The following is a 23,656-nucleotide window of genomic DNA, read 5'->3' on the forward strand; positions in this document are numbered from 1 at the left end:
TGTAAGATTGCCATTATAACTATAATTTCTTCTGCAAATCGGCCTCACAAATGCAATAATTCCAGTTTATTACTTTGTTCTTGCTAAAATTGTAGAGTTTTTTGGGATGGGCATGTATTGTTATATATTTCTAGCCGGTGACAAATGGGATAGCTTCAGAGTAGACCTAACAGGTCAAAACTGGGGATCTATGAGGCACTGCGTGCCATTAGCAACAGCAGAATTGCATACAACCACAATCTGTAACCTCATGACCTGGCATATCCCTCATTACACACCATGATCATCAAGGAAAAGGAACAACCCTGTTCAATGAGGACTGTAGGACGGCATGCAAAGAACAGCACCAACATACTTAAAGATGAGGTGCCTACCTTGTAAAGTTACAACGGAGGACTACATGGATGCTAAACCACAGGCAACAGATGGAGCGACATAATCCAACACTCAGATCAAAGCTCTGCAGTCCTGTCACATCCAGTCATAAATGTGATGGACAATTAAGCCACTAGTCTGAAGAGGTGCCACAAATACCTTCATCCTCAATGAGGAGGGAGCCCAGTACATCAGTGTAAAAAAACAAGGCTGAAGCATTTGCAACCATCTTCAGCCAAAAGTGCTGAGTGGTGATCCATTTTGGCCTCCTCCTGAGCTCCCCAGCATTACAGATGACAGTCTTCAGTCAATTCAATTCACTCCACCTGATACGAAGAAACAGCCCAAGGTACTGGATACAGCAAAGGCCATGAGTCCTGACAACATCCTAGCAGTAGTACTGTAAACTTGTGCTCCAAAAATAGCTGTGTCCTGAACCAAGCTATTGGCATCTAACCAACAAAATGGAAAATTGACCAGGTAGGTCTTGTCCAGAAAAAGGACAAATCCACTCTGGCCAATTAACGTCTCAACAGTCAATTTTCAATCATCAGAAAATGGAAGGGGTCATTGACAGCATTATCAAGTAGCCATTACACAGAAATAACCTGCACACCAAAGCTTAGGCTCGGGTTCCAGTCGGGTCATTTGGCTCCTGATCTCAATACAGCCTCAGTCCAAACATGGACAAAACAGCTGAATTCAAGAGGCTAGGCCACAGCAAATACCCTTGACATTAAGATAGCATCAAGCAGGTCAAGCAAACTTGCCATTGGGAATGAGGAGAAAAGCTGTCAACTGTATGGGGCCATACCTAGCACTAGGTTATGAGGCCCAATTATCTCAGTTCCAGGATATCACTGCAGGAGTTCCTCAGGATAGTGCCTCTGCCCAACCGTCTTCAGGTGCTTCATCAATGTCTGCCCCCATCATAAGATCAGAAGTGTTGATGATCAATGATGAGATTGCACAACGCTCAGATACTGAAGCAGTTAAGTGTCCACACAAGTGCCAGACAATAACCATCTCCAGCAAGAGAGAATCTAACCATCTCCAGCAAGAGAGAATCTAACCATCTCCCCATGACATTCAATGGTATTACCATCACTGATTTCCCCCACCCACCAACTAGATGCTGGGAGTTACAATTGACCAGAAATCTAACTGGACTATATAAGTACTGCGACTACAAAAGCAGGTCAGAGGCTGGGAATTCTGCACCAAGTAATTCACCTCTTGGCTCCCCAAAGCATGTACACCATCTACAAGGCATACACCACAACTATAATAGAATTACTCACCACTTGCCTGTATGAGCGTAGCTCCAAGACTCAACTATCCAGGTTAGGTTAAAGGAGTGCGCTTGATTGGCTCGCCATCCATCACCATAAGCATTAATTCCCTCCATCATTGACGTATAGTGGCAGCAGTGTGTACCATTTACAAGTTGTGCTGCAGCAACTCACCAAGCCTCAACAGCACCTTACAAACCCACAGCCTCGTCCACTAGAAGGACAAGGGTAACAGATGCATGGCAACCACCACCTGCAAGTTACTCACCGAGCCACACACCATCCCAACTTGGAACTATATTGTTATTCCTTAACTGTCACTGGGTCAAAATCCAGAACTCCCTTTTGAACAACACCCTGGGTGTTCCTACACCAGACAAACTGCAGCAGTTCAAGAAGGCATCTGACCATCACTTTCTCAAGGAAAATTTGGGGTCAGCAACATCTGTGCCATCTCAATTCCATGTAATTATTTTTTAAAAGTCACAAACACTAGAATTGTGCTTATGATGCAAGAGGGAGTTAACTGCATAGTACAATGGCAGTAAAAGATCTGTCTAGCTATTAAAGTTAAGTGGTGAATCCATTTTTGCCAGAATGTTTTCATTCAATAAGCACAGATATAGATCGGAAAATGTTACAAAAATGTAACAAAAATGTAACATTTTCAGTTTTACATATCAGTGGGCAAGTACAGAATTCATTATTTAATCACAAGCTTTCGGTATTACAATCTTGCAGATCAATAAACATCAATAAACAAAACTGGGATACCAGAACAAACTTAATTCAATCATTTGGATGATTAAAAAGTGCTGTTTAGCAGTTAAATACTGACATTGACTGCATAGTAAGTAAAATACAAGACAGACTATCTGACATTATTATTGTTTTGGTAACCTTTAGTGATCCTTACAAGTAATCACCTGAAAAGTATTAGGATAAATAATCAGATGATTGCTCATCAAAAATTTTATGTAGCCACAGCAGGAAGAGATATTTTAGTGATAAAGAATCTAATCACTGTAATTCTAAAATATCAGAATATTGGATAGATTACCTTACTCTCTGACCCTACATGATCTCCACCTGTAATGACAAATCGCAGAATTTCTGGAAGATGATCTAGAAGTGCATCCAATACCTAGATATGACAAAATAATGAACCAAGCAGTTATCCAGCATAACTACATCAAAAATTAATTATGGCAAATTTATAAAAATTCTGCACATACCGTGATCAGTGTGGCCACATCAAAAAAGGCTTAAAAACAGATTTCTCACATTTATAGTAGCAGTAATCATTGTTCAAAAGATGATTATATTGCATTTACCATAATTAGGTGAATTATTTAATATGGACAGTGATTCTTTTAATAAAAACCTTCAACAAGGACCATCATATATTTCCTTAGAAAGTCTAAGATCCATTAAGAATCAATTTGTCCTCTTTGGATCTAAAGGTTCTCTATGGGATGCAGACGGTAGAATGCAGAGAAACTCAAAGTCGATACAATCCCATGGAAAAGCGGGATCAGAGGGGTGGAAGTCTGGAGGCCTTGGTGGGGGAAGTAGGCGAGAAATCACAAGTGCCAAGGGGTAACCGTGAAGGATTGGATCCAGAAAGCACGCGAGGCTCAGGAAACCCAATAATCCAAAGTTAAGTCCAAAATGGTGAATGATATTTAAAATGCCAATCTGCAGGTTGTTTGTCCACCCTCACTCTAATAAAGTCTGAGATGAGAGGGGTTGCGGTCAGAATTCAGGTCTTTAACACTTTAATATCCCAGCTGGCCAAAACCAACCCATGATTTGGGGTTAAAATTCATACCCCCCACCAGACTCATTTTATTAAGGAGGAATTAAATTTTAAGCATTCAATTTCTTAAACAAATAGCAAATCTGTTAATTGACCAAATAGTAATAAAGCAGAAGCTTAAAATAAGTGATGAAAATTCAACCATTTAAATCAATTCCAACAAGTTAATCAATAGAGAAGGAAGGCATAGAATACGGTTACGAAAAAGAAAAGGCCATCTCAATGATGATCAACAAGTTTTACTTGGCGCAGGATAGGGTACAGGCAGCAGAATATTGAATACATTTCAGTCTTCAAGGATGGAAAACCAGCAATCTGCATATTTGAGTCTGGAAGTAACAAAGCCATGCATGAGGGGCTCATAGAATCCCTACAGTGCAGAAGGAGATTATTCAGCCCATCGAGTCTGCACCAACCCTTCGAGAGACCACCCTACCTAGGCCCAATTTCCTCATCCTGGGCTGGATTCTCCATTATTGGGACTATGTCCGCACGCCGGCATCAAAACGGTAGAGTTTTACGCCAGAAAAACTGGCATCAAAGGGACACGAATTCCCAGCCCTGCAGGGGGTAGCAAGGACTCGGAATAGATTTTGTAGCTTTTGCTGCATATACAGGACCCCACACTTCCAGGCCGGAGGCCACGCAAGCACAGTGGCAGCTGCGCATGCTCCATGGCAGACTCGGACTGCGGAGCTGGACCGAAAAAAGATACCCACCGATCGGCCGCGGCCCGACCCTCAACGCCCGCACAAGCATTTACTGCCCGCCTATAAGGCCCTCCCCCGCCTTCCGATCAGCCCGCCCCTGACCAGGGCGGCCGCGGACTGAGTCTGCAGCTGCCACGCAAGTATCCCGACCGGCTGGAGCACATTAGTTCCACGCCATCAGGACTTCGGCCAGCCGGAGGCGGAGGGGGCCTCTGGCAATGGGAGCGGCAACTCTCCAAGTACGCCACTTTTCCGGGCCCGCAGAATTTGCCCACTGCCAGTAACGATTTCTTGCAGGACAATATATTCTCCCCCCCCCCCCAGCAATTTCGGCATCAGGGTGCAGAGAATCCAGCCCTCGATTCCTGCTACCCTACTGTGAGGAGCAATTTAGCATAGCCAATCCATCTAAACAGCACATCGTTGGACTGTGGGAGGAAACTGGAGCACCCAGAGAAAACCCATGCAGGCAGGGGGAGAAAGTGCAAACTCCACGCAGACAGTCACCCGAGGACAGAATCGAACCCAGGTCCCTGGCAGTGCTAACCACTGTGCCACACAGATAGACGTAGAAAGGGGCAAATGCAAGTGACATTCAGCGGGTAAGTTAACATCCTTTGTAACCGAGAGGATGTGGAATTCGAAGCTCTGCCCAGAATCAAATAGAACCCAAGATTGAAAACAGCAGAGTTGTGAGTTGGCAGTGGGGAAGTAGAGTTGGGTTTTGGTCGCATACATGTGGAAGCTGATCCTCGGTCTGTGGATGATATCGCCAAGGGGAAGTACATAGGTGAAGAAGTGCAGGGGTCTGGGTAAATGGAGGCAACAGTAGAGGGGTAGGAGACCCATTGCTAGAGATGTGATATATTTGATCAGATTAGGCTGCAGAGAGGTTGTGGAAGATGAGGAAGAATAATGCATCACAGTATCTTTCTTTTTAGTTATAATTCATCTGATAGACAAAAGGGCCTAACCAGAAGAACTCATCCAGCTAGGATTTAAGAACACAGGAAAATGAGTAGCCCATTTCAGCCCATCAAGCCTGCTCCAGTATTATCATGGATGATCAGACAGTTCAATGCCTTTTAAATCAGAAATCTATCAATCTCTACCTTAAGCATACTCAATGATTGAACTACCACAGTCCTCTGGGGTAGAGAATTCCAAAGATTCACTACTCACTGTGTAAAGAAATGTCTCCTCATATTAACAGCAAAAGGGATTATTATTTAAATGATAAAATACTAAAACATGCTGTTGTGCAGAGGGACTTGAGCATTCTAGTGCATGAGTCACAGGTTTACAGGTGCAACAGGTGATTAAGAAGGCAAATGGAATTTTGTCCTTCATTGCTAGAGGGATGGCGTTTAAGACTAGGGCGGTTATGCTGCAACTGTACAAGGTGTTAGTGAGGCCACACCTGGAGTAGTGTGTTCAGTTTTGGTCTCCTTACCGGAGAAAGGACGAACTAGCGCTGGAGGGTGTACAGAGGAGATTCACTAGGTTAATCCCAGAGTTGAGGGGGTTGGATTACGAGGAGGGGTTGAGTAGACCGCGACTACTCGTTGAAATTTAGAAAGATGCGGGGGGGGGATCTTATAGAAACATAGAAAATTATGAAGGGTATAGATAGGATAGATGCGGGCAGGTTGTTTCCACTGGTGGACGAAAGCAGAACTAGGGGGCACAGCAGCAAAATAAGGGGAAGTAGATTTAGGACTGAGCTTTGGAGGAACTTCTTCACCCAAAGGGTTGTGAATCTATGGAATTCCTTGCCCAGTGAAGCAGTTGAGGCTCCTTCATTAAATGTTTTCAAGATAAAGATAGATAGTTTTTTGAAGAATAAAAGAATAAAGTGTTATGATGTTTGGGCGGGAAAGTGGAGCCGAGTCCACAAAAGATCAGCCATGATCTCATTGAATGGCGGAGCAGGCTCGAAGGGCCAGATGTCCTACTCCTGCTCCTCATTCTTATGATGTTATTGGTCCTAAATGGCTTCCCTCTTATTTTGAAATTGTGACCACTTTACAGCAGAGACCTATTGGGAATGTACGCCTGTCAGAAAACTGGTGAAAATCAGCCCATTTATAGAAATAGCTGCATTGTTAACACTTTGCAGGGATGCTCACCAGAGACTGTTTGGGTACAACAGTTCGATTCTACTGGTCAAACATCCCATATTCCTTCAGAGTCTTATTTTGTGGAATAGCAAGGTGGCAAAAAAAAAAAAAAAATGACTTGACTTGTCTCGAGATAATCGTGTACCTAAAGGTTTGGTCTTATACGACCTAAACACAATGGGATAATAATCCAAATGATATAGTAACAAAGCAGGGGAGCATGGTGGCACAGTGGTTAGCACAGCTGCCTCAGGGCGCAGAGGTCGCAGGTTCCATCCTGGCTCTGGGTCACTATCCGGGTGGGAGTTTGCACATTCTCCCCATGTTTGCGTGGGTTTCGCCCCCACAACCCAAAGATGTGCAGACTAGGTGGATTGGCCACACTAATTTGCCCCTTAATTGGAAAAAAATGAATTGGGTACTCTAAATTTATGACAAAAAAAAGAAATGGGAACAGAGCATTTGTCTGGCATCCTACTGTGGTATAAGTGATTTTACTGGGAACTATGTAGGCGATATCAGATAGACCTAAAATCTGACCAGACCCCAGGAACAAATGGCCTGCATCCTAGGATCTTAAAATACAAGGCTGCAAAGATAGTAAGAGGCAGTGGTTATAATCTTCAAAGATTCCTTAGATTCTGGAAGCAGACGGAAAATAGCAACTGTAATACCCTGATTCACGAAAGGAGGGAGTATAGTCAATTAGCCTACCATTTGTCATTGGGAAATTACTAGAATCCATTCTTAAGGAGGTTTTCACAGGACATTTTTAAAAATCAGGCAGATTCAACATGATTTTATGAAGGGAAAATTATGTTTAACTAATTTATTAGAATTCTTGAAGAAGTAACAAGCAAGGTGGATAAAGGGAACCCTCAGATGTGGTGTATGTGGGTTTCCAAAAGGCATTTGACAAAGTGCCTTAACAAAGATTACTACACAAGAAAGTGCACATGGTAAAACATATTAGCATGGATAAAGAATTGGTCAGCTAACAGGAAGCAGAGAGTAGGGAAAATTAGTCTTTTTCTGTTTGACAAGCTGTAACTAGCAAAGTGCCACAGAGGTCAGCGCTAAGGCCTCAGCTATTTACAATCTATATCAATTACTTGTATGAAGGGACCAAATGTATGGTAATTAAATTTGCCAATGACACAAAGATAGGGAGGAAAATAAGTTGTCAAGGCTAGGTAAAGCATCTGTAAAGAGTAGATAGGTTAAGTGAGTGAACAACATTTGGAAGATGGAGCATAACGTGGAAAAATGTGTGTCGGTCCACTTTGGCAAAATAAGAAAATAGTATACTATTTAAATTGAGAGAGATTGCGGAACTCGGTGAGTGGGCCGAGGTACAGTGCTCTTTTGGAGTCTGAATAGCCTCCTTCTAACTGTAGGGTTCTATGGCATAAAAGTAAAAAAAATTGTGCAAGGCCTTGGTGAGGCTACATCTGGAACACTGTGAACAGATTTGGCCTCTTTATTTGAAAAGAACAATAGAATTTCATTAAAAACCATTCAGAGAAGTTTCACTTGACTCATTTCTGGGATGAAGGGCTTATTTAGGAAGAAAGGTTGGGCCTATACCCATTGAGGTTTAGACAGTGACCTTGTAGAAACATACAAGATCTGGAGGGGACTTGATAGGGTGGAAACTGGTGGATGTTTCCCTAGACTGAGGGAGAAGTCTCCCTTTAACATGGGGATGAGGGGAAGTTTTTCTCTTAAGAGGTTTGTTAGTCTGCGGAATCTTCTTCCCCAGAAAACAGTGGATGGTCAATGTATTTATTCAAGGCTGAATTAGAAAATATTTTTGATAGACAAGAGAGTCAAGGGTTATTGGGCGTTGCAGAGAGGAAAGTGGAGTTGAGATTACAACCAGATCAGCCATGATCTTATCAAGCGTCGGTGGCAGCTTGAAGGGCAAAACAGCCTATTCCTGATCACAAGACCTGATGTACCATGGATGGCAGCACAGTTTCTTAAGCAAAACAGAACTCTAGAAAACATGTACAAAGTCAAATAAGCTGGGATAGCTTTACACTATGGTATGCAGTTCACTGGCATACCTAGAGTCGCAAACAGTGCGACTCTCTGACAGGTTGACAGAGTATCCTGACAATCAATTAGATTGCATTAGAGGGGCTCTTGGTAGAGGTCTGTTTCAACCCTTGCTTCAAAGGGCAAAGAATTCAAATTAAGCCAAAAATCTAAATCCAGTTTTCATGACAACTGAAGGATCAGGAAGTAGTCACACCCATACCCCTTCCTGTAAAATCCACCTCAACCCTCTGAACATCTCAACATTCTTAATAACCAAACAACTTGGATTTATATAGTACCTTCATGTAATGAAACGCCTCAAATTATATAACAGGAGCATCATTAAACAAAATTTGTCAAAAGATATGTGAAGAGACGTCAGGGCATGTGACTAAAAGCTTGGTTAAAGGGGTAGTAGTTAAGGAGTGCCTTAAAGGAATAAACAGAAATAGCGTGTCTGAGAGGTTATTGGGGGGGGGGGGGGGGGAAAGAGAGAGAGAGAGAGAGAGAGAGAGAGAGAATACAAGCTAAGGGTCTTAGCAACTGAAGGCATGGCTCCCGGGGGTGGAGCAATTAAAATCTGAATGTGTAAGAACCCAGAATTAGAGGAGTGTAGACATCTTAAGACGGTTGAGGAGCTGGAGGATATTATAGAGATTGGGAGGGTGGGGCAGGGAGTGAGGTTATGAAATGATTCGAAAACAAGAATGAGATTTTAAAAATTGAAAGGTTGTTTAACCAGGAGACAATATAGGTCAACGAGCTCAGCGGGGATAGGTGGGTGCGAGTTAGGATATGAGCAGAAGAGGTTAGTTTAACTTGAGTTTATGGAAAGTAGAATGTGGGAGGCGGACAGGAGTGCATTGGAGTAGTTAAGTACAGAGATAACAAAGGCATGCATGATGATTTCAGCAGATCAGCTGAAGCAGTACCAGAGTTAGGCGATGTCCGAGAGGTGGAAATAGGTGGCACGAATATGTAGTCGGAAGCTCATCCCGAGGTCAAATATGACAACAATGTTGCAAACAGGCTGGTTCAGCTCCAAGCAGTTGTCAGGGAGAGGGATGGAGTCAGTGGCTGGGGAACAAGGGGTGAAATTCTCCCAAAGGGTGACAAACTGTCGACGCCGGAGTGAAACCCGGAGTGTTTCACTCCGGCGTCAGAGGCCGCTCCACGCCCCCTATTTTCTCTCTCTTCCCCCCCCCCCCCTCCCCCCGGGGGGGCTAGGAGCAGCGGCGCGTCAACCAGGCGCGCCGGGCCTTGACGCTTGAGTCAAAGCGGCGTGGCCTGAATGACGCCACCGGCGGCGCCTAAGTGACGTTACCCGCGCATGCGCAAGTTGGCCAGCGCCAACCTGCGCATGCGCGGTTGACGTCTTCCCCTCCGCCGCCCCGCAAGACATGGCGGCTTGATCTTGCTAGGCGGCAGAGGGAAAAGAGTTTGTCTTTTAGAGACGCCGGCCTGACGATCGGTTGACACCGATCACGGGCCAGACCCCTCCTGAGTGCGTCCCTGGTGCTCGATCCTCCCTCCGCCCCCCACAGGCCCCACATGCAGCGGTCGAGCGATGTTCACGCCGGCAGCGATCAGGTGTGGTGGAACCGGCGTGAACCGATTGGGTTCGGCAGGCCGCTCGGCCCATGCGAGCCGGAGAATCGCCGCTCAACCGGAGTGGCGATTCTCCGAGCGGCCTGTCGCAAAACGCGACACGCCATTTTGGGGGGGGGGGGGGGGGGAAATCGCGTGGGGGTGCCAGGGCGGCGTGGCGTGATTCGCCCGGCACTCCCGTGATTCTCCCACCCGGCGTGGGAGAATCGCGCCCAAGGTTTGTAGCTGGGACCGAAAACAATGGCTTCAGTCTTTCAAGCGTTCTCCAAGGCGGCCTTCAGGGAACGCGACAACGCAGAATTGCCGAGCAGAAACTTATAGCCAGGTTCCGCACACATGAATACGGCCTCAAAAGGGACTTTGGCTTCATGTCGCATTACATTCACCCCCCACCATCTGGCCTGGGCTTGCAAAATCCTACCAACTGTCCAGGCTTGAGGCAATTCACACCTCTTTAACATGTAATTATCCCTCTCTCCAGTTGCTCCATCTAGACCTGTAAAGACTTAATTACCTGCAAAGACTCGCATTCAAAGTATCGTCTTGCATCATTAACTTTGTCTATATATAGGTTTCTGGAACCCACCTCTTCATTCACCTGAGGAAGGAGCTGTGCTCCGAAAGCTAGTCATTCGAAACAAACCTGGACTTTAACCTGGTGTTGTAAACTTCGTACTCTGCTCACCCCAGTTCAACGCCAGCATCTCCACATTCAGTCTTTTCAGTATTCAATTACAAGAAATCTCTGCTTATCCAGTGCTGGACTTTGAACAAGCTGTCTGATAATTTGGAGATGTGCATCATTTGTTCATAATATTGTAAATTCTTATGTGCTAAATATTACTTATTAACAGCTAGTTCATTTCTCCGAACAGGGATGTCTCTAAATTATGTCCCAATTACCAATCTTAAATAGTAGGAAATGGTAGTGCTTTTCCAAAGGAAAGGAAGTTTACAGTAGCTGATACACTTGAGAAAAATATGCAACTAGAACATAATTAGAGTCCATAAGAGATTCTTCAAACCTACACCACACCACCATTTGACTCCTCTGCCAGTGTCACTACAATTTTTTTTAATGTGTTTAGCATATCCAATTATTCTTTCCTAAAATTCTAGATGATGGACACACTACATAGATACTGACCAAAGAATAAGTGGCAGACAGGAAAATACTGAAGAGTATTCATTCAAAAACTTTTGAGAAACCACACAAAACCTTTAAAGCAAAGATAAGTCAATGCAGACTTTTGTTTTGTTTGCTTCTCAGACCAACAATTGTGATTGCACAATCCTGCTGGCATCAAATTAAAGCCGAATTCTCAAGAGACGGTGTTATGAATTCCATAAAAGGTAGCGTGCAATCTAATTCTAATTCTCTCAGTGAAATATTTTACCGTACCAGAGTCTTTAGGGCATAAGAAAAAATTCAAAAAAGTTACTTGGAACATTACATCCAAGAGCATATACCACTTCAATTGATGTTACAAGGATGCAATGTTCTTGAATCACCTTTGTATATTAATGCCAAGTCATATTTGGACAAGCGTGGGGTGAGATTACGGAAAAGTTACCCATCTCAATATAATTAATAATTCTGAGGTTTTAAATTTCATATACAAGTCAGTTGACTTCTGTTATGGATGGGAGGAGAAATAAACTGAAACCATCAACTCCCTTCCCTTACTCCCGGGCAGCATGGCAGCACAGTGGTTAGCACAGTTGTTTCACAGCTCCAGGGTCCCACGTTCGATTCCCGGCTTGGGTCACTGTGCGGAGTCTGCACGTTCTCCCCATGTATGCGTGGGTTTCCTCCGGGTGCTCCGGTTTCCTCCCACAGTCCACAGGGGTGCAGGTTAGGTGGATTGGCCAAGATAAATTGACCTTCGTGTCCAAAAAGGTTAGGTGGGATTATTGAGTTACGGCGATAGGTTGGAGGCATGGGCTTAAGTGGGGTGCTCTTTCCAAGAGCTGGGGCAGACTTGATGGGCCGAATGGCCTCCTTCTGCACTGTAAATTCTATGAAGTACTGTCCATAATCAGTGTGGTTGTTTTGGAAAGGCATGTTTCTTTTCCATTTTAACAGGTGGTCAATTTGAAGAACCAGCAGCAGACTTTTCTGGGTTTAAAAATGAAGATTATTTAATTAGATGCTCACCCCAAAAAATCCAAACACTACATCATTTGCACACCATGCACTCAAGATGTACAATTAAAGAAGATTGTGCACTTCTACCACTGTAAAACAAAACCATTGTAAAACTGTTAATCGTTAACAGTTCACATGTTTGGCTTATTGTAGGAGAACCATCGATACGGGCCTGATAAAAGAAAAAAGTATTTTTCCACTCGACTTTATCAAATAGATGGGTTCAAATAGCTGAAGTCAGATATCCGGATTGTTGTAGGACTCCCTTGAAGAGATGAATGTTCAGCAGGTTGTGAAGCGAGGCACTCGTGGTTTTCGCATCAGGTCTAATTTCTTTACAGTAGGCCTTGGAGTTTTGGAATCGGGCTGGGAGGCTTTAAAAGACTTTATAGCCTTCCAGTTCTTAAAAGGCAAAAGGTGACAATGCTTTTCTGTAGTTTGCAGTGGTCATATGTAGACCCCCCAGGGTCTTTCTTGGGTGTCTAAATCAAATCTCGTCATCTCCAGCCGGTTTTGGTCACGTGACTGACACTGGTACTGTCTAACATCACTACACAATAGGAGAAAGATAGTGGTCTATCATGCTTAACTTGTGTATAACTGGTCTTGTCAGCTCGTTCAGAAAGAATACAGAAGTCCATTGATTTGGTGTTTGGCGTGAACCTTTAACAATAGCCGTTGTGAATTCCACAAAGCTATGCTGCTCAGGCATGTCCTTCTAAGAGGAAACCGCCCCACCCAGGCTGACTCAATTAGGAGCTTTCCAGAAGCTGCCGATGGTCTTTTGAAATTGCAATGGTCACCTGACAGTTCCAGAAACTTCTATGTGAACAGAGTCCATATTTGCAATTATGGACAGAACACGCCTTTATACACTTCCAAAAGATAATCATCGATATCTTAACATGAGGGTCCACCACGAATTAGTTATGCAGGCGTGATTGGCCTGGCTGCACCCAAAAGGCAGCGCACTGCGGCGCAGTGTGGCCGATAAAAGCCAAGAGACCCTGGTCCTGGGATCTACCCGGCTCGCAATGCCTCACAAAATGTAACGCGATCTCGCAAGATACTGCGATATAAATCATGCCCATTGGGGGCAGAATCACTTTTTAGCAAAATCTGCATATTAAAGTGAGACAGCTAATCTCACTTTAATGTGCAGATTCCCGAGGTACCCGAGGCATGGGATGTATCCCCATCGCCTCGGACGAACGCTGTTCAGCACTGGTCCCTACAAATGGGGGTGTCCCAGGGAATCAGAGGCCCCCAGGTGCATGCCCTTTGGCAGGGTGGTGCCCTGGCACTGCTGATGCCATCTGGGAACCACCAAGGTGCCCAAGTGCACTGCCATGGTACCAGATTGGCACTACCAAGATGGCATTTTTGTGGGCTGGCGATTGGGCCAGGGGTGCCCGGCACAGGTGTTGGGGGTGCGGGAAGGGGCGGGTGCAGGAACCCTCCCATAGTGCATTGGGGCTTGGGGAAGGAGTGGTTGGGGTTGCGTCGGGCGCCTCGGAGATCAGACCGATCTCTTGCTACACTGAGGAGATCCGGCGAGCGGAGTTCCTCGGTGTAGAAAACAAGTCTGTGCGGCCTCGGCTGCATGTCCCCTGCTGAGGCTCCTTATTCAACACAAGTGGCGTTGTATAGCCACGTGCTTCTCGGAACTGCGCACACCCGGAAACACACGGCTAAACATGCTCGCTATGGCACTTTGTTCTAATTTAGTTGAATCACGCCAGTGACTTAAAATGCACCATTGTTTTCTTTCAATATCCTAGCTTTATTCAGGACAAAACTTGGAAGTTACGATAGTGTTGCATCAGTTCATCTTGAAATTCTAAGAGTATGGAGTTTTTCTTGGGATGGGGAAGTTCTAAAGATTTGCATGTAACAACATTTTTGAACAAGTAAAATTTGCTACGATTAACATTTGCAGTATCTCAGCATGGTTACAATTTGAGTACATCCGCATACGAGATGAGTTTTACATGTCAAATCCTTTGAGCACTTTGAAGAATTTCTGGTTGAGATTTAGTTTGAAATTAAGATCCAGGCTAAAATGTAGATACAGCTACTCTGCATTATAATGGACATCACTTTCAGAAGCAAAAGAAAATATGATTGAGATTTTCTTCTGTACTGAACCAATCAAGCTTCATTCGATTGATGCTTTGTATAGTAATCAATGTACATTTCAGACCATGTTAGACCTCTGCATTGTAGACATAAGTAGACAAACATTAAAAGATATGATTAACTTCATATGTAACTTTGCACGATTTCAGATGTGCTGAATCAGCAAATCAAGATATTCAGGAGACCACTTTTAATATGTATACACTTATGCTGAAGTATCATCCTAACTCCTGCAAATATGCCTAAATGTCCAATATCACTCCAGTCAAAACCCTTTTTTTGCATATAAGATAGTATAACAAGCACATTGCACCCAGAGGCAACTGGATAGATTTCTTATAATGTAGCTCTTTCAATTACTGGGAGCTAAAGACCTAGAGAAATTGTAATTGGCTAAAAAATAAACAAGTCATTGATTTTTCCATTGCCCAGTCAATTCAATAGGTTTAGCAAGCTATGGTTAACTCCTCCCTTCCACATATATATTATATAATGTGATAGCACTCTCCAAAAATAAGTTCCACAGCAAGAGAGGCTGAGTGTGACATTTCACTGTAGTAATTTCATTAGAAGAAATAATCTTAATGTAGAATATTAAGACACCAAAGCTGTCATGTGCCTAGTACAATAATGTTGAGTGCTAATAATTCCTGTGCTGTGGTCTTGGCCATGCTCTTGTATTGAGAGACAAGAAACTGGGCAAGGCAGCCTTATCCAGTCCAGTATTCTACATCACTTTGGATTGTGCTAGGAACAAGAAGGGGTTTTCCTTAGTGAGTAGTAAATATTCGAAAGGTGTTCCCAGAAATTGTACAATAACAAGTGTTGTCAACAGTGCCAAATATTTTTTTTTTTTAAATAATTTTTATTGAAATTTTTCGATACAAACATTTACCCCTACTACATTTTAAATTATAACACAACAAATCCCCCCTGGAAAATCCTCCCCACGCCCTCCCCCGCGCGCACCCCCCCACCCTCCCACCCTCCCCCCCCCCCCCCCCCCCCCCCCCGCGCTACCAGTCTAGCAACCAAACCGTTTTTCCCTCTCTGCCGATGGCCTCGGGCAGTCATTGCCCGCGACCCCCCGCTGACGTGCTCCCCTCGTTGCTATCCCCCCCCCCCCCCTCCCTTCTCCCCCCCCCCCCTTTCTCCCCGGGTTGCTGCTGTTTCGGCCTCCAGTTCCTATCTCTGATCCAGAAAGTCAAGGAAGGGCTGCCACCGCCGGAAGAACCCCTGTACCGACCCTCTCAGGGCGAATTTGATTCTTTCCAATTGGATGAAGCTTGCCATGTCGTTTAACCAGGTGTTAACACTTGGTGGCCTTGTGTCCCTCCACTGAATCAAGATCCTTCTCCGAGCTACCAAGGAGGCAAAGGCCAATATTCCGGCCTCCCCTGCCTCCTGTACTCCTGGCTCCACCCCAACCCCAAAAATCGCTAGCCCCCACCCTGGTTTGACCCTGGTTCCCACCACTCTCGATACCGTCCCCGCCACCCCCTCCCAGAACTCTTCCAGTGCCGGGCACATCCAGAACATATGTACATGGTTCGCAGGGCTTCCCGAACACCTAACACACCTGTCCTCACCGCCGAAGAACCGACTCATCCTAGTCCCCGTCATATGGGCTCTGTGCAGCACCTTAAATTGGATGAGGCCCAACCTTGCGCACGACGACGACGAATTGACCCTCTCTAAGGCATCCGCCCATGTCCCATCTTCTATCTGCTTTCCCAGCTCCGCTTCCCACTTGTCTTTCAGCTCCTCTATCGATACCTCCTCCACCTCCTGCATTATTTTGTAGATGTCCGAGACCTTCCCTTCTCCGAACCAGACCCCTGACAGCACCCTATCACTCACCCCTCTATCGGGAAGCAAGGGAAATCCTTCCACCTGTCGTCTGGCAAATGCCTTCACCTGCAGGTATCTAAACGTGTTCCCCGGGGGGAGCTCAAATTTCTCCTCCAGCTCTCCCAGGCTCGCAAACCTCCCCTCTATGAACATGTCCCTCAGTTGCCTGATGCCCGCCCTGTGCCAGCTCTGGAATCCCCCGCCAGTGTTCCCCGGGACAAATCTGTGGTTCCCTCTCAGTGGCGCCGCCATCAGACCCCCCACTTCCCCCCTGTGTCGCCTCCACTGCCCCCAGATTTTCAGGGTGGCCGCCACTACCGGACTCGTGGTATACCTTGTGGGGGGGAGCGGCCATGGTGCCGTTACTAGCGCCCCCAGGCTTGTATTGCCGCAGGACGCCCTCTCCATACGTTTCCAAGCTGCCCCCTCCCCCTCCATCACCCACTTGCGCACCATCGATGCGTTCGCCGCCCAGTAGTATCCGGAAAGATTGGGTAGCGCTAATCCTCCCCTGTCCCTACTCCGTTCCAAGAAAATCCTTCTCACTCTAGGGGTGCCATGTGCCCACACATAGCCCATAATGCTGCTAGTTACCTTCTTGAAGAAGGCCCTGGGGAGAAAGATGGGCAAGCACTGAAACAGAAACAAGAACCTCGGGAGGACCGTCATTTTGACTGACTGCACCCTCCCTGCTAGCGACAGCGGTACCATGTCCCACCTCTTGAACTCCTCCTCCATCTGCTCCACCAGCCTTGAAAAGTTCAGCTTGTGGAGGGTCCCCCAGTTCCTTGCCACCTGCACCCCCAAGTACCTGAAGCTCTTTACTGCTCTCTTAAAGGGGAGCCGCCCAATTCCCTCCCCCTGATCTCCCGGGTGTATCACAAAGACCTCACTTTTACCCACATTTAATTTATATCCCGAAAAGTCCCCAAACTCCGCTAGTATTTCCATTACCTCCGGCATTCCCCCTTCCGGGTCCGCCACATATAACAACAAATCATCCGCATAGAGTGATACCCGATGTTCCTCCCCTCCCCTTGTCAGTCCTCTCCACCCCCCTGAACCCCTCAGTGCCATCGCCAACGGTTCGATCGCTAATGCAAATAGTAAGGGGGATAGGGGGCATCCCTGCCTGGTACCTCGATGGAGCCCAAAATACTCTGACCTCCTCCCGTTTGTAACCACACTCGCCATCGGGGCCGAATACAGCAGCTTCACCCACTTGATAAATCCCTCCCCAAACCCAAACCGTTCCAGCGTCTCCCACAGGTATTCCCACTCCACCCTATCGAATGCCTTCTCCGCATCCAGTGCTACCACTATCTCAGCCTCCCCCTCCACTGCTGGCATCATAATCACATTCAACAGTCTCCGGACATTTGTGTTAAGTTGTCGTCCCTTTACGAACCCCGTCTGGTCCTCATGGATTACCCCTGGCACACAATCCTCTATTCTGGTTGCCAGGACCTTTGCCAACAGTTTGGCATCTACATTCAAGAGGGAGATAGGCCTGTAGGACCCGCACTGTACAGGGTCTTTGTCCCGCTTCAGGATCAAGGAGATCAGGGCCTGTGACATTGTCGGGGGCAGAACCCCCCCCTCTCGCGCCTCATTGAAGGCTCGCACCAGCACTGGACCCACCAAGTCCACATACTTCTTATAAAATTCCACCGGGAACCCATCCGGCCCCGGCGCCTTCCCCGCCTGCATCTGGCCTATCCCTTTAACTAGCTCCTGCAGCTCTATCGGCGCCCCCAGCCCCTCCACCCGTTCCTCCTGGACCTTTGGGAACCTCAATCTATCGAGGAAGTTCTCCATTCCCCCCCTCCTCCTGGGCGGCTCAGACCGGTACAATTCCCTGTAGAAATCCCTGAAGACCCCGTTCACCTCTTGCCCCTTCTGCACTACGTTCCCTCCCTTCTCTCTCACTCCCCCAATCTCTCTGGCTGCATCTCGCTTGCGCAGCTGGTGTGCTAGCATCCTGCTCGCCTTTTCCCCTTACTCATAGACCGCGCCCTGTGCCCTTCTCCATTGCGTCTCCGCCTTCCTAGTGGTCAGTAGGTCAAACTGGGCCTGTAAACTGCGCCGCTCCCTCAACAGCCCCTCCTCTGGTGTCTCCGCATATCTCCTGTCCACTTCTATAAGTTCCCCCACCAGTCTCTCCCTCTCCTGCCTCTCCTTCCTTTCTCTGTGTGCCCTTATGGAGATCAGCTCTCCTCTGATCACTGCTTTCAGGGCCTCCCAGACTACCCCCACCTTCACCTCGCCCGTGTCGTTCGTGCCCAGATATCTCTCAATGCCCTTCCGGACCCTTCCGCACACCTCATCGTCCGCCAGCAGCCCCACATCCAGGCGCCACAATGGGCGCTGGTCCCGTGCTTCCCCCAGTTCTACCTCTACCCAGTGTGGTGCATGGTCCGAAATCGCAATGGCCGAGTACTCCGTGTCCTGCACTCTCGAAATCAGCCCCCTGCTCAGTACAAAAAAGTCTATTCTGGAGTACACCCTGTGGACGTGGGAGAAAAAAGAATACTCCCTCGCCCTTGGCCTGCCAAATCTCCAAGGGTCTACCCCCCCCATCTGCTCCATGAACCCCCTTAGCACCTCTGCCGCTGCCGGCCTCCTATTCGTCCTGGAACTCGATCTGTCCAGCCCAGGGTCGAGCACTGTATTGAAGTCCCCCCCATGATCAGGCCCCCTGCCTCCAGACCCGGAATGAGGCCCAACAGGCGCCTCATAAAACCCGCGTCATCCCAATTCGGGGCATACACATTCACCAGCACCACATTCTCTCCCTGCAGCCTACCCTTCACCATCACGTACCTACCCTCCTTATCTGCTACCACCTGCGCCGCCACGAACGACACCCTCTTTCCCACCAAAATCGCCACCCCCCGGTTCTTTGCGTCCAAGCCTGAGTGGAACACCTGTCCCACCCACCCCCTTCTCAGGCGTACCTGGTCTACTACTCTCAAGTGAGTCTCCTGCAACATTGCCACATCCGCCTGCAGTCCCTTTAGGTGTGAAAAAACCCTTGCTCTCTTGACCGGCCCATTCAGCCCCCTCACGTTCCAAGTAATCAACCGGGTCGCGGAGCGACCTGTCCCTTTCCCCTGTCTATTAGCCATGTCCTGTCCCCTGTTCGCCCCGGGTCGACCCTCCCCTTCTGACCCGTTCCCCATGGCGATGGCCCCCCCCCCTCTCTCCTCCCGTTCTTCCCTTCCCGTCCTCGGCCTTTCCAGCAGCAACCCGGTATCCCCCCCTAACCCCCCTTCCCCCCCCCCCCCCCCTGGCTAGGACCCCTCCTAGCCGCGGTGTATCCACCATCGTACTCCCGAGAGTCAGCTGATTTTCGCTGACCCGGCTGCCCCTGCCACACTCCGACTCCTCCCGATGTGGGGGGGGAGGGGCCTCCCCCCCCCCTTGCCATCCCTCTCTGACCCCGCTTCAGCGCGGGAAAAACCGCCATTGCTGGCCACACCCCACTCTTCTCTCCTCCCCCTTCCTCCGTCCCGCGCGCGGGAAACAGGGGAAAGCCCGCGCTTTCGCCCGGCCACACCCTACCCCGCCATCTTCAATTCCACCCCGTCCCCATCCAAGCCCATAAAAAAGCCCCCTTAAAACGAGAGGAAGAAAAAAGAGAAAAAGAAAACCCGCATAACCAACTTGCACCCCCCCCCCCGTCCCGCCTCCCCAACTTAACAATATAACAATATAAATAACAAATCTCAAATAAATACATAAATACATAACTATGCCTGCATAACTAAATAACTACCCAATAATAACGTATTTAACCATCACCCTCCATCGAACAGAACAGTAACCATAACCCTTAAAGAACAGATCAAAAAACAGTAAAAAAGCCCCCCCTACAACAACAATAATTAAGGGAAGTTGGCAACGGGAAGAGACCCACAAAAAGGAACAAAGAAACCCCCCATAACACAAGTTTCAAAGAAACCAAACGATCCATCAACTTTAACCAAGTTCCGACCTGGCCTAAGAAAGACATGGGCCACTTGATCAGTCAAGGGTACTCGGGCGGCCTCGACCGCCGGCGTTCCCAAGTTCTAGTTCAGGTCCAGCTTTTCCTCCCGAACAAAAGTCCATGCCTCCTCTGGGGTCTCAAAGTAATGGTGCTGGTCCTTGTAGGTGACCCACAAGCGCGCTGGCTGCAGCATTCCGAACTTGATCCTCTTTGCGTGCAGCACCGCCTTCGTCCGGTTAAACCGGGCCCGCCGCTTTGCCACCTCCGCACTCCAGTCCTGATATATCCGCACCGTCGAATTCTCCCATTTGCTGCTTTTCTCCCTCTTGGCCCACCTCAGCACTTTCTCCCGATCACAGAAACGCTGGAATCGCACCAGCACCGCCCTCGGGGGCTCGTTCGCCCTAGGCCGCCTAGCCATGACCCGATATGCTTCTTCCAGCTCCAGAGGCGATGGACCGGCCCCCTCTCCCATCAGGGAGCTCAGCATCTCCGCTACATATTTCGGGAGATCAGGCCCCTCCAGGCCTTCTGCTAGGCCCAGGATCCTCAAGTTCTTCCGCCTCATTCGAGTGTCCAGCTCCTCAAAGCGGCTCTGCCATTTCAGGTGGAGTGCCTCGTGCACCTCCACCTTTCCCACGAGGACCGTGGCCTCCTCCTCCCTTGCAGTCATCTCCTGCTGCAGCTCTCTTATCGACGCCTCTTGGGTCGCCTGGGCCCCCATCAGCCTTGTGGTCGTCGCGTTCATAGACTCTAAGAGTTCCACTTTCAGCTCCGTAAAACACCGGAGGAGAGCGGCCTGCTGCTCCTCCGCCCATTTTCTCCAATCTTCTAGTACGCCACCGGCCGCCATTTTGGTCCTCTTCCCCCGCTTTTTTCGGGGAGCTGCTGCCGCTTTTTTTGTCGCCCCACTCCGAGTACCGACCATAAAGTTGGTCTCACTCTCCTCAGGGAGCCTTCCCCCACCGGGATTCGTCTTTACAGTACCGTCGGGGCCCTCCAATCGGCCCTTAAACACCTTTGTCGCAGGAGCTGCCAAATGTGCGACTTAGCTGGTCATAGCCGCAACCGGAAGTCCAACAGTGCCAAATATAATAAGCTCTTTTGAGGATTCCCTTTTTTTAAAAAAAAAACAAAAAACTATATTTTCAAGGCTTTCCCAGTGTGGTTATGCAAGATGCTCCCCAGAATAAAACATGCTCAATTTTCTTTTCTTCCTGCTCATTAGATTTGACTACAGATTTTCACTTCTATTTCTTCCCCCACATAATTTGAAGTTTTACAATACAACCAAGTAACCATAAGCCTGTTTCATTTAGGTCTTCCGGTAAAATAGCTATTTGCCCTTCACCGTTTGTTTTCCCACATCGTACACACTGCAATACCTGGATTTTAATCCTTTTTTTTGCTTCCTTTTTTTAAAGGTATGCTCCTTTTCCTTGTTGACTGTTGCTACTTAACATGCTTTTACAAGGTGCACAATTTTTATTCCAGGAGTCAAATTTAAACACTGAACTAATGTGCAGCCAAGGCTTTGCAACCCAGAGGCTCTCTTTACCCTGCCCATTTCCTACTATCTGATGCAGGAGCTGATACAGAATGTGGACTTGTTAATGCATTGAATGTTCATGCTCAATTCTCCATTTGTCCTGTGACTAGAAATTAACATATGTATGAGCTGACCTGAAGTCTCTGATGCAGAGAGGGAAAACAAAATTCAGACAAGGACACCAATACCAGCTTCCAGCAGCTAAGCCCGACATACCTACATTATTACAGTAACTACACTTCTGAAGTAATCCATTGGTGGTATGGTACTTTGGCACATTCGGAGGTGTGAAAGGTGCGATATAAATGTACGTTCTTTACTTCTTCCTTAATCATTGTGCCTAATCTGGAGCAGGCTTCAAATTACACAATATAATTAAGAAAAATAAATGTTTGTGAAAGTTGGTAACTAGGAAAGTTCACAGTACTGAACAAAAATTTCAATGCATGAGATGGGAAAGGTTGATGATTGTAGTGGGGGGTAAGTGGGTTTGCCAACAGAGACCAAAATCAAATCAAATATGGAGTTTGTAGCAGAGGAAGGAGGAACCAAAACTTATGAGGAAAACAACAAAATTTGAAAGACTTATTTGAAAACCATGGCAGCACAGTGGTTAGCACTGCTGCCTCAACATCAGGGACCCAGGATCGATTCTGACCTTGGGTGACTGTGCGGACACACATTCTCCCCATGTTTGCGCGAGTTTCCTCCGGGTGCTCCGGTTTTCTCCCACGGTCCACAGATGTGCAGGTTAGGTGGATTGGCCATGCTAAATTTCCCCTTAGTGTCCAAAGATGTTCAGGTTAGGTGGGGTTAGAGCGGGGGAGTGTGCCTGGGTAGGGTGCTCTGTCAGAGGGTTGGTGGTGACTCGATAGGCTTAATGGCCTTCTTCTGCAGTGTACATATTTTTTGAAAAATGGCAAAGAATTAAACAATTGCTTAGGTAAAGCTGATGATGTTATTTACCTTACCTCTAATGATTCATCTTGTAAAAGCGCAATCAATTCTTTGTGAACTATGTGAACACTGCAGCCTAGCAGCTTAATGACCTACAAGTATAAAATGCATAAAACTTTATACATTGACCCATTTGAAGAAAATTACACTCTAGTAAGGAATGAACTGATCATTTGTACAACAAAATTGTTTGTGAGAACTATAGCAAAAGACTTGCACTAAAAAAAAACAGGCATTCCAATGGTTTAACTCATCTAAGGAATACTATGAATGAATAAATGTTCCATAGAGTTGTAGATTTCTTGAATTCCATTTCAAATACTCAGTAATAAAAAATAAATAATAGTTTTGAAATGAAAATGAAAATCGCTTATTGTCACAAGTAAGCCTCAAATGAAGTTACTGTGAAAAGCCCCTAGTTGGCACATTCCGGCGCCTGTTCGGGGAGGCTAGTGCGGGAATATTTGTACTAAACATTTCTAAAAACAAAGGAACCTTCCAGTAATTGAATTTTGATCATTTACAAAAATTTATTTGTTGATCTTGTCCTGCTCCAAATCTGTAACCGTCAGTCCCAGAACCCTCCATTCCTCCAAATCTGGCCTATTGCACATCCTGAAGTTTTTTCATCTCAGTCCTATGCTCTGAAATTCCCTCCCTACTCTTTCCATCTCTTTTTGCTTTATCTCACTCCTTATTGAATGCATTAAGATTTGCTGGTGTCCAATTCAATAAGTACTGAGGCACCCTCCGGCACCTTGCCCAAACAGGCTATGACTGACACACACACAGGTTAAAATCACCTGATGACCAAAGAGCAATCAGAAGTAAACCGGATAATAGCTTGGGACATTCACTTTACCCAACCTTTTTATATTGATTATTTTAATTTTCCTTGCATACAAATAAAGAAAGTTTGTCTGGAATTACCTTAAACTATGCGAGTATGGTATGTATTAAAGCACATTACACAAATTTCATCTTTCTTTTTATTCATTTCCAGAATGTGAATGTTAATGGCAAGGTCAGCATTTATTGTCCGCCTTAATTGCC

General features: G+C 46.7%; 1 protein-coding gene across 5 annotated transcripts in view; it reads right to left on the reverse strand.

The window, feature by feature from the left end:
- The window catches only part of ppp4r4 (protein phosphatase 4, regulatory subunit 4), a 208,441-nt gene that overhangs the window by 65,399 nt on the left and 119,386 nt on the right, over nt 1–23,656 (reverse strand). For all 5 annotated transcript variants that reach the window (XM_038774809.1, XM_038774789.1, XM_038774802.1 and 2 more), the window contains 2 exons: nt 22,618–22,695; nt 2,728–2,811 (listed from right to left, as the gene is read on the reverse strand). In XM_038774809.1, coding sequence (XP_038630737.1) covers nt 2,728–2,811; nt 22,618–22,695 — 162 coding nt within the window. The remainder of the gene's footprint in view (nt 1–2,727; nt 2,812–22,617; nt 22,696–23,656) is intronic.

This window comes from Scyliorhinus canicula, chromosome 2, assembly GCF_902713615.1.
Source record: "Scyliorhinus canicula chromosome 2, sScyCan1.1, whole genome shotgun sequence".
Classification (NCBI taxonomy): domain Eukaryota; kingdom Metazoa; phylum Chordata; class Chondrichthyes; order Carcharhiniformes; family Scyliorhinidae; genus Scyliorhinus; species Scyliorhinus canicula.